Source organism: Salminus brasiliensis, chromosome 4, assembly GCF_030463535.1.
Source record: "Salminus brasiliensis chromosome 4, fSalBra1.hap2, whole genome shotgun sequence".
Taxonomy (NCBI): domain Eukaryota; kingdom Metazoa; phylum Chordata; class Actinopteri; order Characiformes; family Bryconidae; genus Salminus; species Salminus brasiliensis.
Window position 1 is genome coordinate 26,063,443 of NC_132881.1, and position 15,515 is coordinate 26,078,957.

Sequence of the window (15,515 nt, forward strand, 5' to 3'; positions counted from 1 at the left end):
ATAATCGAGGTAAAATGTTCAATAGCACTACTATATCTAATAAAACCCACTTATATTCAGCTGTAGGTTCCATGACACCCTATTTAACATATAGGCAGTAGGAAGCCTAAATTAGAAGAATTATAAGATTTAGCCCATGATTTGTTGCTAAGATTGGATTTGGCTATCTTGGTGCTCCACATTCATTAATGTAAGTGACCTGTATCTGTCAAAGGTACACAAGTGCACATTGATACGTTTATGAACATTGCAAAAGATGTATGAAATCCAATCTGACTGTTCACATTCATGTCAAAAAATCAGATTTGAGTCACTTCAGTCTTATAATGTGAATCTAGCCAACGAGCTGCTAAACAGTTCACAAGTTCCAGGGTTCTCTTGACAAATTAATGTTATTTTCGAGTTCATTCATGACAAAGTACATTGAGACTGAAGTAGGGCTGGGCGATATGGTAAAAAATGGATATCACGATATTTAAAGACGATACACCATATTTATCATCATACAAGTAATCAAGAACATCGGTAGTGACAGATTCTTATAAACTACTTGTTTACCTGCAGATGGTCAGTGTTTATTAAGCACTAACAGTATCCTCGATATGCTTAGGGAAGTATATTGTTATCACAATAGCAATAGATTTATTACAATAAAATATAATCATATCGCCCAGCTCTAAACTGAAGTATCTTTTACAAACAAACCACGTCAGCAAATGTTCTGACAGAATTTCTTCACTTGTTTAATTAGCATCAAATTACTCCAAGCTTTTGGTAGCACCAGCAACAACCGCATCGTCCCCCCCCCCGCATCGTCCCCCCCCCGGATCCCCAGGGATACCCCTGATGTACAAAAACAAACTCAGTAATTTAGCATGCATATTATATCAGCAGTGCCTGAGATAAACCTCACAGTGCGCCCCCAACAAGTTCAACGCAAAATGACCAATAACATGAAGATATGCACCTCGCTCTTGATGGACAAAGACGGTGGGCTCTGCCCCAGAACCCTCAGGATCGGTTCTGGTGTGATTAGCTGCTAAACTGGCCCACTGAGAAACCCATCGCGGGCTGCCGATGGCCACAGAGTCGTCCACAAGGCCCTGCAAATAAAGCACATGTGTTAGGCTCAATGCTAATCAATGAATACACTTCTACTACTGACTCACAGTGTGTGATGACAAAGAGCTCCATCGAGACTGATGACGAATTATGTGTGGATAATGTAGCAAAAGACTCAGATTAGTCATTTCTGTTATTAAATTTGCCTCTTTCTCACACTGATTATGTTTATGGCAATGGTTTCTAAGAAAAGCATTTCCTGATTTGCATATTGTAGTTTTGGCACACTTTTGGCAAATTCTATCATTTTTATTGTATAGTTATTGTACTTAAATATAAGCCACAGATCTGCAATGGCCCAGCACAATGACAGCATGGGTCCATTCATTTTGGCTGTGTGTGTGCCTGGAGGGGAGAGGGAGCACTACTCCTCCTCTTCGTCCCTAACTGGGTCAGTCAGTGAGTGGCCAACTCTGTGTGTAACAAGGAAGTGGTCAAATAAGGGAATGCCTGACACTGATTAAGAGCTACTGGAGTGTTCCTTTAAAAACAGTGATTCTCATGCAGCAGAACGCTCCACCATTCATCTCTCAATCAGGGTTGCACTTTCAAACAGCCTAGTTTTCCTCCAGCGCAAATATTACCATTATAGGGGAAGTTTGGATGGGAACTGCCCTTTTTAGGAACAGTGTCCATTTACTGTAAAGCCAAAAACGTCACTGCATGAGTTCAGCACATATAGGATGATGATAGACATTAACTGGAACAGCAGATATGTTTGCTATTATAGCAGGAAATGTTGTATCAGATTTGCGTCAAATGTGTAAAAAAACATGAGATGCGTTAATATTCAAATAATGAGAACATTAAAAATATGAATTAGCCCCAAAAACTAAAATATAGACTGTTTTAATTCAATCTTTTGATCGAGGGGAAATAAGCGGGGGAGGGGATCTTAGCCTAGAGGGCTTCTCCCTTCATGTTACCATCCTTTGTCTGTGTTTTCGTTAATTCTGAAACCTTCAAAATGGAGACTTTTCTGTCTGTCTGTCTGTCTTGGAAACCTTCTTAAGTTTTAATGGAAGTGAATGTAAAAAGATTTTATTCCAGGTCATTTTGGAGCTTTTCTATTGGCCCATTCATCATGAAATTCTGACACAGTGTAAAGAACAACTGCATCTATCTCTATATCCATAATTTAGCTTTTTTTTTAACATTGTGTCCGAATTTCGTTATGAATGGACCAATAGAAATGCTCCAAAATGAATTGTAGTAAAATCAAATTTTTTTTCCCCCTTCTCCTATAAAGTTGCTGTTTTGTTGTAGGACAGCGGCGATCTGCATCTTCAGAGAAAATTAAATTAATTTATTTATTTATCTACACGGTAAGCATTTATTTATTACAGACAAACATGTATATCAGAACACAAGTAAACAATATGCTGTGATTTTGTCTGTATGTATATATCTCAAGGTAGGCCAGTGTACACAGTTCCAGTGCAATACCTAGTACAACCTGCATTTATCAGCCTGGACTAAATAAACAGCAGTCACACGCAAAATCCCCTCCACTGCTCCAGCACTGCAAGAACCCACCCCCATACTGTACGTGATCAATAAGTGTGCGGCAAACAGCCACGCAATCAACAACAAGACTCAGACACCTTGACATTACCTCAGTTTTAGTGGTGCTGGTCTTCTTACTGTCTTTCCCAACACCTTGCTGTTGCCCAGGGCCGCCGGGTTCCTGAGAGTTCTCCACCCCGAACACCTACACAGAGCAGGAAGCAAAACCATGAGGAGCGAGCGCAGAGAGCCGTGAGACACCTGGGTTGCAAACAGGAGCTTTAAGCCAAGAGACTGCAGAGCACATGTGCAGAAACCTTAGCTCCATGGCAACAGTGTGAGGAAATGAGGCCCAACACAAGTGAAGCATGAAAAGGAGGGTGTTAATTAGAGTGACTGCTTAATATACACCTCTAGAAATTCTGAAGCTTGAAGAAACCCTAAGCTCCTGCTGAAATGAAGGATGGTTAGCATAGGCAAGATGATCCATCCACTCGTCCATACATTTATTCCTATGTTGATGCAGCTGCCGTTCTTGTTTTGGGTACTGATCCTTAAACTAAGGCTGCTAAAGATTTTTGGAAAAAAAACAAACAAAAAAAAAAACATAATTTTTAGTGAATTAGGGAGACGTCTCAATCTGATCCAGGCTTTTTTTAATGGATCAGGTATCTGCTTTTAAGCCTGATGCACTTCCGATCCTTAGTTTTGCTGTAGCAGAATGGCATCTGCCGTCCTCTTGGTGCCATTAACAGACAAGATTCTCAGCAGCCGCCTGCTGCAGTGAGGAAAGTCTGAGAAGGTAGCTCTGACTGTTCACAGCGTTGTGCCATCAGTGCATTTTTACAGACAGTGTCGTGCTATACCCTCCTGGTCCGTGTGTCCATTTATTCTAAAGCTACCCTAACCTGACAGGGACGTTACCAGTAGGGACGTTACCAGTAGGGACGTTACCAGTTATCAGCCAAAACAAGGCTGAAGTTGGTTGTCTAATTCTAACTCTCCATTACACATAAAGCAGTGTAGCCGTCATATAGAGGATGAAGCAGTCTACTAAATGCCCGAAAACAGTGGAAAGCACTCATAAGACCATTCACTCCAGTTCGTGCTCTCAGATATGAGGTTTTATCCTCTAAACATGTGTGATTCGAGCCTCAGATAGCTGGATGTTTCTGGCTACACTGTGCATGGACCTTCGGTTCTTTGGGAATTTGGACGGATCGCTGTTGAGTCCAGCTGCATAGAACTTGAGCAGACAATCACTTTTCATTCCTGCTTTGGTCGTTTTCCCTAATAAATGCAGCTGTGCTGCAGAATTCTTTGCCACTGAGTCCGACTACAGGGGGCGTGTTCCAGCAACGTTCCAGTACATTTCAGCAGCAGAACGTAACTGCTGCATCTCTTAAACATGGCTGTAGCCTACTTGTGCAGGCCTGGTTGGAAGCTAAACTATCCTGGAAACGCTCTGGTCATATTACAAAATACAGGAATTTCACCAGAAGTCATGCAATGCAATGATCTAACATGTCATGATATTAATATTAATGCCATTTATATATAAATATACGATATACTGAGCAACAGTGTGAAGATGCCAGTGAACAAAAGAACCTAAGAGATGTTGCTTTAAAACACTTTAGAGCTTCAGAGCTCCCTGAAGGTAAACGGAATAACACCACAACTGCACGGTTCATCACTGAAGACCATTCCAAACCCATTAGATGTATGTTCACAGCGGGGAGCACTTGCCATTCTGAAACAATAATAGGCAAAGAAACACTGGACAAACTGTCCTGTTCTGTTTATCTGTCACGAATCCTGACAATAAATCATTGCCTATTAACTCGTGCTGAAAGCTTCCTGTCAGTCTTTGTTATTTCATTGTGCCTATGACAATGACAAGAACTGCAATATGAGAAGAAACATATTTCCATATATGTATATATTGCCAGCTTTAGTCCCATAACCTGACCAATCCAGCCCAGCAGAGACAGATGTGTGATAATTTACACCAGATTTGATTTGTTTATATTTATGTAGGCCAGAATACATTAATAGATTTAGGAAAATAATATAGTCGGTGAGCTTTGCTGGCTACACGTTTGAGCATTTTGTGAGTGTATTCTATAATACCACTGTAATATTCATCACACACCATTGCTAGGACAGACTTCATACATCACCACTGATGGTCTCCATAAACTGATACTGCTCAGCATTCTCTGTTCTCCAAAGATCCATTCAGAAGTAACCTTTTACCTGCATCAAACCAGCTGCCACCCACCAGACTGACCACTAGGCTCCCCTGCCACTGCTACCTGCCTAATGACCATGTTAAAATTGACATGGACTTAAACTATCTGCCACTAGTATTATTACCACCATTATTCATTATTACTCTCATTACTCTTACTATCACTACTACAATTATATAGATTATACTATAATATGATTATTTTGATTATTCTATTGTGATGTTAAGACTATTTTGCACACCTGAGCAGTAACACAGTCTTAGACGGTGGTTTAGTGACTTAATCAATAATTTGCTCAGTTATCTTACCATGATTTGATTTTTAATTGAATTGAATTTTCTTGTGGTGCAGGAAATCTAAATTTCTGCTGTGTAACTGTAACCCCTCACACCCTCCATGTAAGCCCACACTACAGTTCTTCTCATTAATGCATTACATCAAAATGAACAGAATATTTATTGGCCCTAAAATAGAACCCTGTGGGACTCCACAAGATATGCTAAACCAAATGGTTATCAAATAATTCATAATTTCAGGGGATTACACAAATGGAACTGGGGATCTTAGGTTTTCATGCCTTTTTATGTTGTTGATTTCTTGTCTTTTACTGATTACTGGTTGTTTAAAGCTGCTTTGTGACAACACCATTTAATCTGATGTATCACTGTATTCTTCCTGTATTTCCGACAAATAGGTCGAATTTCACCAGATTTAGTTTTAAAGACACAGCACAGCTTTGGTATTGTAATACCACGCTTTACTGGATGTTTGTGCAGCTGCTTTGGAGTGGTACTGGTCTGAGCACCTTCACATCTCCCAAAATGTAAAACACTGGTGTGTTCATGCACACAATTGCCCCTCACGTCAAATCCAACTATCCAAATGTTTGCTTCTTTAGGTCTGCAATGGAACTACAAGGCTAACTGAAGCACTGTGCACACTGAAAGCCAAAAAATCACACTCTTGCCACTCTGTGCTCAGGTATTACGAAATCAGTGTTCATACTTTGTGTTCCCTGACATCCTATGACATTCTGATACCTATAAACATTTTGTTACCAAAAAAAAAAGAACTACACAAAACCATGCGCACACACACACACACACACACACACACACACACACACACACACACACAAAGTGACTATGCTGCAGCATTTTAAAGGAACTGGGAGCTGAATGGTCAGATTGGTCAGTCAGATTGGATTATAAGATATTAAACACTATAAAACATACCACTAAACATAGTGATTGTGGGCCTACACTCAGCATTAAGGTACTCGAATTGGGTCGGGGGCAAAAAAAAACTTGATCAGGACTTCCCTAATTGCGATATTTAAAAAAAAAAACAAGAATTTTCCAGACCAGATGTCAACAATATAACATGTCATAATAAAAAAGTAGTACCAGCCATCTTAAAGCCTAAATATTGTCTTTACTTTATTTTAATTTAGTTAAATATTTAACAAAAAAACTGCCTTTTAGTTACCTTATCGATCATGCGGCGGGCCTCCTCCTCCTCAGGGTTGCGGTTTTCCAGCTCAATGGTGTAGGTGCCTTTGTCGCTCTGGTCATCATCTTGCTTCTGCGGCTCATCTCCTGGGCTGGGCTGTCCCGTGCTGGCAGAGCTGCGCACCAGGCCGGGGTCCTCAGACCTCTGCTTCTGTAGCAGCCGCGCCGCCGTTGGGGCCACTGCGGCCAGCGCTGAACCCACTCTGCTTCCGTCTGAAGTCACAGACATGACCTTAGGACGGGAGGGCGGAGCCGGGCAAAGCCCCTCCCCTGCCACTCCTCCTACCAGCGGCGCAGTCTGGGAGAAGGAGTAGGAGCGGCGCTTGCGCGGGTTGTCCTCGTCGAAAAACTCGATCATGAAGGCAGTGCGGCTGCTCGCAGATGTACCCTCAGCCCCGTTGGCTTTGGCACGGGCCAGTCCGGCCGCCTTCAGGCGCTCCTCCAGGGCTGCATGGCGTCTGCTACCGAAGCGCAGGCCCAGGCCATTCTCTGAGTCGCTCTGGGTGCCGTCTTCATGTTTACTGCCTGCGGGATAAGACGGGAAAGAAAGAAATGGACAAAAAATTATTTAAAAATGATTTAACACATTATAATAAATCTTTATTACTTATTGTTCATTTAAACTACATTTATGTCATTAATTGTATAGATTTTAAGCTCTGAAAATAATCATTACGATATGTGATGATACATCTGTATTAATAAGTATAAGAACAGTTATCTATGATTTCATTTTTAACACTTTTTTGAGGTGCAGGAAAAAAAAATCTTCTGTGTTTGCTATTCGCTAACTTTAACCCCTCACACCCTGTATGTAAGCCCACACTACAGTTCTTCACTCTCATAAGTATATCAAAATGAATAGAATATTCATTGGCCCTAAAATAGAACCATGTGGGACTCCACAAGATATGCTAAACCAAATGGTTATAAAATAATTCATAATTTTAGGGGATTAAACAAATGGAAAAAATAATAATAAAACAATTCTGAAACAAAAGTTAAAGTAATCCATTAAAATTAGTGATATGAATTAAGTAACATGGCGATTACATTTAAACAGCACAGCAAAACAAAAGGTTAAATCTGCTGCTAATATTAACATGCAGTATTGCAGGCTTGCCCGACTTTGGTCCCAGAAGTCTGGACTCCAGCACAGTTTTCCCTGCTCAAACACACCTAGTACCCCAACACACCTGGCCCGTTAGTGCATGTCCAGCAGGAGAAGAGCACGTTAGCAGCCAACAGGCGTGCAGCCTCCGAGACACACCTGAGCACAGCTAGAACAAAATCCCCCATAAGAGCCTCATTGTGTAGAGGGCGAGCGGAGAGAGACTGGCGTCTCGGGTTGCAGGGGGGCTGCACACCAGTGAGTTGGTATAAAACGAACAGCTAGAGGGAAAGAAAAGCAAAAAGGAGTGTAGGAGGAGGAGGAGCTGGAAGAAGAGGAGGAGGAGGAGAGGGGGGCCTATTCTTCAGCCTCTGCAGCTCAGGAAATAGCATGCAGCCAGAGCTGACAGCTCAGCTCTAGGAGGCAGGGAGAGCCACCCCACACTAGACACTAGCCTTGCATGCATCAGCCTGCAGACAAAGGAGCTCTTCTGTACCACACAGCACGCTCTTTGAGCCATCCGAGCTGGCCTCATCGGTCCTCTATGAGTCATGTACTCCTGCTAGTCTAACCACACACAAACAAACACCACTGAGGACGCCCACTTCACAGACAACAAGGGTAGAGGTGTTTAAGATATATCAGCAGTTGATATTTTATTCACAGCTGAGTGTAAATACTGGGCTATTAGCCCACAGAAACTGTCAGCTGAATCAAAGGTTGAAGCTTTATACATTTTCTGACTCTTCAACCCTTGTGCTAACATTCAGTAACCACAGGTTCTTCTAAGCAGCTGTGCAAAGATCTAAAAAAATGTAATAGGTAAAACATGCCCCAGGAACTACAGCATGAAATGTTATGAAGAAATGGTAGTTCAGGGGAACTGTTGAGGTGAAAATGAGATCTGGTAGACCAAAAAATGGAAAGAACTGTTCGTATGCTGGTAAGACAGGCAAACCAAAAGCCCTATATGACTGCCAAGAACCAGCATGAGTCAAAAGGGTGGTGCACCGTTCCACTGTGCAGCATTGCTCGCACAAACAATCTTCATAAAGGAGTTGTAAGAAAAAAAACATCTGTTAACCATCTGCTTCTAGACCAGGTTAATGATTCAAAATCTACCTCACAGGCCATTAGGGGTGTGGGGAAAACACTGATTCATAGAAGCATCTTGGAGCAGACGTGGACGATTCTGGATCAATGTACAAAAGTCCAAAATATATATTTTCTAAATGTTAACTGATAACGTAAGAAGTGCGGAAGTGCAGCACCTGACAGTCTGTGGATGGATGAGCCGACTGGCACCCTCTGCATTAAAAGCTAGCGTATGGAACCGGGTGTTTTTCGCTCCTGCCAATCAGAGGACCATCGAGGAAGTGATGTCAAAGCTTCCACCCAACTCGGAAAGGCCGAAGCAACTTACAAACTCTATCACAACTTTTATTGTCAAGGATTTGCGTCCAAATTCAGCCACTAAGAACCAGATAGAGAGTGCAGTGATCCCTGCACTGTACAAAAAGGCCAAAACTTAAGTCATAGAATCCCTGAAGAAAACAGGTAGGGTAGCTAAAACATGTCATGTGTGGACTTCTACCACCACAGAATCTTATGTCAGCATAACTGCTGGTTTTCTCACTGCTGAGTGGCAGCTAGCGTCTCATCTGCTTTATACTTGCTTTAGAAAAGCACCGGGTAGAGTCACACAGTGAGAAAAAAGAAATCCTATATAGAAATAATGTAACTTTATCATTATTTCATCATCACATCGCAGCCCTCTGAATCGCTAATGAATCAAATAGTAAAACAGACTAGAGATTGACACCTGTACAATCCACCATAGATTACAACAAGAAACACAAAGCTCTAGAAGCTCTTGGAATGGGCTTTACAGTCCCCTGACCTAAACGTCATCGGCAATTTGTGAATAGAGCTTAAACAAGCGGTTCATGCAAGACAATTTAACACAATCTCAGAAGTAGACGCTTTCAACAGTAATAATTATGCAATTAATTCATTAAATATGGAAGTTAATGGCGATGATTTCAACTGATGCACATGTAGCAAGTTCACTAAGCATTAAAGTTTTTTGACTGTTTTACAAACAAGTCAATCACTTAGACTGATAACATATTAAGAGTCTTTGGGCAAGACTACTTATTGATTACTTACTTATTTACTTATTTAGTAATCAAAAAGTAGTCTTGCCCATATATATGTATATATATATATATGGAAAAAAATAAGAGACCACCCTACATGATCAGTTTCTCTTGTTTTACTATTTATAGGCAATGTGTTGATTAAATTAAAATATGCTTTGTATTTCATATCACAGACAACATTTCCCCCAAATTCCAAAAACAAATATTGCTATTTAGAGCATTGATTTGCAGAAATAGTGCTGCTAAAAACCAACTGCTCAAATAACGCAAAGAAATTATAATAAAAGAATAATTATAATGCTAAGTTATTACTCAAATTTAAACAACACAGTACTAATAGTTGAACTCTGACAGCATTCAAAAAATCACTATGGTGAAATAACCTTGACTGCCAATCACAGCTTTCACAGTGCTGTTGAGTGACTTTATGCCATTCATAGTCTGCAAATTCAGATAACTCCGCTTTGTCTGATGAAATGCCTGGAAAAAATGGCTGCCATACACGTAGAGATGCAAATTCAGAAAAAGAAATTAAGTGGTCTCATTTTTTTCCAGAGCTGTAAATGATTTACAGTGCAAACGTTATCAATACCAGTACAGATCATAATAAGGCGCTAGTTATCGACCCAGAAATCCAGCAACAGTACATCCCTACTGCTTTATGATCTATATCCCACATTTGCTGTTCCCTTCCTGCAATGCACTCACCTGAGATCATCAATATTAACCCACTGGTCTTCAGTTTCTCTGCAGTCTCCTTAGCTTCCAGCTCTGCTCATCTCACACTTCAAACACATGCGAGTGTCCAAGCAAATCATAACGAAAGCCTGAATCTCCAGTCTTTTCAGCATGACGACAACCTCGAATCAGAGCACCTTATATAACTAAACACATAAGAAGGGACTGACACACATCCAGCACGAGGAACACTGAGCCACGCCTTGTATTGGATTGACTGCAGAGACCCACAGCCCTCATCAATCACCTGCTCACTTACACACAAACACATACACACACGCACACACGCCCACCCACCCACAGAGCTCATGCATCTCTGCTCACATCAGCGCTGTCAGCGCTCCACTGGCCCCAAAAGCACGCGGTCATCATAAATTAGCACCCATTTAATTACGAAGGCGAGCTGAATGAGAGGGCTGCCATGTCACAAAGCATCAGGCTGCTGTGGCTGAGGAGAAAGAGAGAAAGAACTATCCTACCCGAGAGAAGCATCCCAAAAGATCCACTGATCAGATGGTCATGTCATAACTGCTCCTTTTCTGTATAGCGTCTGACTGTCTTTAGTGTGGAAAATGCAGAAAGTAGAGAGCGAACCCAAGCTTCAGTGCTTAGCTCTGTCAATGTGTGTTACGAGAGTAGGATTTAAAAAGTGCTAGGTAGTGGCTAATCCCTCAGAAAGGGAAGCACAGCTGAACGTCTGACATTTCACAGTTTCAGACTTCTGCTGTGATAATGACTGTACTTCTCCAACAGCAAGCAGGGAATGCTCAAGTAGACCAGCAATGAATCATTTGAACAAGATACAGCATCATCCAACAGTGTGTTTTGCACATTTTTCTGCATTTCAGAAGCCAACCCTTTCAATGTGCAAAATATTCAGTTAAACAACGCTGCAAATATCTCTGTAAGAATGGTGTGGAGTTTTGCCTGGAGAGCTGTCTTTCAGGGTTTATTTTGAAGACTGCTAAAGCAAGCACTACACACTTATGAATCCTTGATAAGTTCCTCCTCTCAGATGAGCTGCTTAGCACTCTGAGAATGAAAACAATCGAGGTAAAGGCTATAAAAAGATAGAAAAGAGTTCTCAGGTAGCTGTTTTCTAGCAGTCAACAGGACCGGTGAAGGGCCCAGATAAGATCTGGACAACCAAGAAAACCTTTCAAGAAAATCACTAACAAGACTGCTAGAACGACCCCTGTAAAAGACCTTCCAGAAGATTTAGCAGACTCTGGAGCGATGGCGCACTATTCTACTGTGCAGCAACACCTGCACAAATATGTCCCTTATGGAAGAGTCACCAAGCTAAAGCCTTTCCTGCATCCTCACCCCAACATACAGCTTCAGAAATCTTTGTGAAAAGTGAAACGAGCAATTGGAGAAAACACTTCAGCAGGGTGAGACATTGTAGGGCATGGCCTATATACTTGCACATAAAACAGATCACACTGAAAGAGGTCAGCCGGTGGTCAGTTCTGAGTGATTTGGGCAGTTTCTATAGTTCAGTTAACACTCAAATTACAGCGCAAAGAATTACCAAAGAGTATCAACGATTGGCTGATATTAGATTCTGGAGGAATCACTGCAAGGTAAACCTTGCTTACATATGTGATGCTGTTCACAACAGACTGGTCCTTCCTGTACTTTTCCATTTACACGCACAACACAGCTACTTTACATATTTATTCCATTTTACTAATAGTATATTAGCTTAGTTTGCAGCTTAATCACCCAGACGTCAAGCCCACATTTGCACATGAACATATTTGTATATATATATAAAAATACTATGTGCAATACCCCCCTCCTACATGTGCAATTAAGTGAGTCATTTGCAAAAATAATATTGTTATTGCTTTTTTACTTCTTATTCATATTGTGTATATAGTGTAAATTATTTATCTACATTCTGTGCGCCCCGTCTCGTGTTTTGTCTATTGTTCTTGTACTACTGTGCCATGTCCTTACCTATTCTGCACCAGAGACTTAGCCTAACCGTGTTTGGTTGTACTGTACAAGCCTGGGTTTGTTTAATGACAATAAAATTGAGTTAAATAAAACGACATCTGATCCCATAACAAATCTAGCTGTGAACAGCATATTAAGAAGCTAGAACTGCTGTAAAATATAAAGAAAGTAATGTAGAATCTCACATAATGTGATGTGTTGATTGTAAGTGTGTTTAATTAGTTCTAGCACGATATATATAAATATATACCGGTAAGCCAAAACTTATGACCACCTGCCCGATATACTGTTGGTCCTCAGTGTGCCGCGGAAACCACTGCGACCGACTGAGGCTGGACTGGACTCTAAAGACCTCTGAAGGTGCCCTGTGGTACCTGCCTGTAAGTTGTTAGAAGCAAATACTGTAAGCTGTGGGCTAGAGCCACAGCAGGTCAGACTTGTAGTTCTAGCACATCCCACTGAAGCTCAGTTGGATTGAGGTCTGGGGAATTTGGAAGCCATCAGGGACCAAGGACTTCCCTGCAGAACAATGCGCAGAGCATCACACTCTCTCCACCGGATTGCCTTCTTCCCACAGTGCATTCGGCTGCCATCACTTCTTCAGGTAGAGTCCACACATATACCTAGCCGGCTCATCGGAGCTCCAAGGTCCAGTTCCAACTCTCGCATTGCCCATTGTAGGCACTTGCAATAGTGTACAGAGGTCAGCTTGAGCATGCATTGTTGGTGCCCAACATTCTGTCGCGTGTCCATGTTTCGTGTCCCACCAAAGCCAACCAACCATAAGCACCGCTGTTTTTGGAGATGCTTGGACCGAGTCATCAGGCCATAAGGATTTGGTCCTTGTCAAAGTTGCTCAGGTTTTCATGCCTACCCACTTCTGCAGCATCCACGTTGTACTACGATAACCAGCTGTTTGCTTACCTAGGCATGTCCCGTCGTTATGAGATAATCCATATTGTTTGCCCCATCTGTGAGTGGTCATAATGTTTTGGCTCATGGATGAATACATTTTGCATTAAAAATAATTCATGTTATAGCTTAATAGTTTTTAACAAATATTAGGTTTATTGGGCATAATTGTTGGTATCAAAAAGGAAAAAGTGGTATCGTGCCATCTCTCTTTTATACATGTGCAACAACCACTGGAAATGCCTTAATTATTAACCGATCCATTCATAAGCAAAACATCCAGAATGTACCAACTCACCTTTCAACCTCTTGAGGTGGACAGGCACGTCGCTCTTAATACTCTTGCTGTCTTCTTCAGTAGACTCACGCCTCGCCAGAGGAGGATCATTCTGGGCAAGCCAGTCGGCCACCTTGCTCTCCGAGGCCATGATAGCAGCCTGCAGGGTGCTGAGCTCTTTGCCTCCTGGCTGAGACTTCTTGGGCCTTGGACGGGACACGTGATCCTTAATGGTTACCTTCCCTGGAGAGGTGTTGTCAAACTCGATGGTGAATGAGGTGTTGGCCTGTGCAGTAGCACTGCCTGTGGCGGACTTTGCGGCTGCACTGCCCTCTGTGTCCTTGGTCGGGATCTCATGGATGCTGTTCTCTGCCATTTGGCCCTCTTTACTGGGGATCTCAAAGTAGCTAGGCTCAGGGCCTAAAGAGCTCAGGCCATTCTCCTTGGACTTCTCCGTCCGCTTGGCCTCCTTGCTCTCTGTGGGGCCACAGAAAAGGGGACACTGAACATTAGCATCTCAGGAGTCAGGGGTCATGACCTTATGCAGAAGAATCAACACAGCAGGCTTTCAGCATCTGACCATTCCATCTGCGGGAGGCGCTTTACAATAAATGGGGCGGTGCTCTAAGTGTGCAGTCGTAACTCAATTTGTCGTATCTGACACGAATTAGCGGGACAGCTAATGACAGCCAGTTAAGATACTCCGTTATTAATGATTATGCAACTCAATTTGCTGATAACAGATGCTCGAGGAATCGAGGTTCATTGTTACTGCCTGGAGGCAAATTGTGCAAATCTGGTGAGACAAACGCGTTCCACCGATTTGCCATCCATATAGTCCAATTTATTCGCAAAAGCCATGGACCATATTTGGACATATTCCATAACATAGGAAAATTAAGTGTTACATATTTTTCAGCTGGGAGGCATAACGTTATTCTTAGAAGGGTGAAAAACATCACCCTTCCCCTTGGACCACAGTCTCAGCATTTTCCATATTCTCTATTTTCTACGTACTTCAGAGTCTAGCTGAAACCTTGTAGTTATCCCCTTTTAAAGCGTTAGCTGGCTTTTTTTCTTGGCCAACCTGTCAGCACTCTGACAGGCTGTACTGTGAAGTACTGGAGTCAAAAGGCTCCGAAATGTATCTAAATCCTTATTCTTTACACCACTTACAAAGACGGCAGATAAAAAGTCAGTTCTATACCAAACAGCGGCATGTGCCACACTAAACCTTACATCACTCACGCTCTCAAACTAACCAAATCAAGGAGTAAATAATAAATAAATATATAAAGACATAAAGGATAACTGTAACTGATGTAAAGAACCAAATGAGTACTGCCCCCTTGTGGAGAATCTTCAACCAGCTGAATGTAAGTAAATTACAAGCTCTCTTTGAGCAGTTTAGCATCTGAAAAGTCTCTGGCGGGGATTAAGTCAAGTTGCGGCCTGACCTCTCCCCTTCACATTGAAAATCTCAGTTCAAAAATGGATTCCAGGATTAGGCTCACTCCCTGAGATACTCCCACTGCTACCTGCTACATGGACTCTTAACTATCTGCCACTATTATTATTAGCATCTCTATTATGATCATATTAAGTTGTACTATATCAAGATTGTTATGATTATTATATTATGATTTGTTTGATGATTTGTTCTCCAACTGTGAGGACGTTTTTCCTTGTCACTGTCGCCTCTGGCTGCTCACTGGGGGGTGGGGGGGGCTCTGTCTTATGTTGTTACTACCTTATGTTGTTGGTCTCTCGTCCTCTTATGGATTATACATACATTTTAATTCAGAATATTGACATATTAGAATTAAGGCTGGGCAATATGGGAAAAATACCATATCACGATATTTAAAGACATTTTTCTGATACACGATAATTTATCAAAGTACATGTAATCACAGACTAAATACATCAGTAGTGACAGATTCTTAAAAACTACTA

The 15,515-nt window shown here is 41.7% G+C and overlaps 1 protein-coding gene across 3 annotated transcripts in view; it reads right to left on the reverse strand.

Moving 5' to 3' along the window:
- Positions 1-15,515, reverse strand: part of cep170aa (centrosomal protein 170Aa) — a 69,439-nt gene that overhangs the window by 14,130 nt on the left and 39,794 nt on the right. For all 3 annotated transcript variants that reach the window (XM_072677731.1, XM_072677734.1, XM_072677733.1), the window contains exons 8-11: positions 13,581-14,036; positions 6,372-6,919; positions 2,738-2,833; positions 968-1,103 (exon numbers count right to left, since the gene is read on the reverse strand). In XM_072677731.1, the coding sequence (XP_072533832.1) occupies positions 968-1,103; positions 2,738-2,833; positions 6,372-6,919; positions 13,581-14,036 (1,236 nt within the window). The remainder of the gene's footprint in view (positions 1-967; positions 1,104-2,737; positions 2,834-6,371; positions 6,920-13,580; positions 14,037-15,515) is intronic.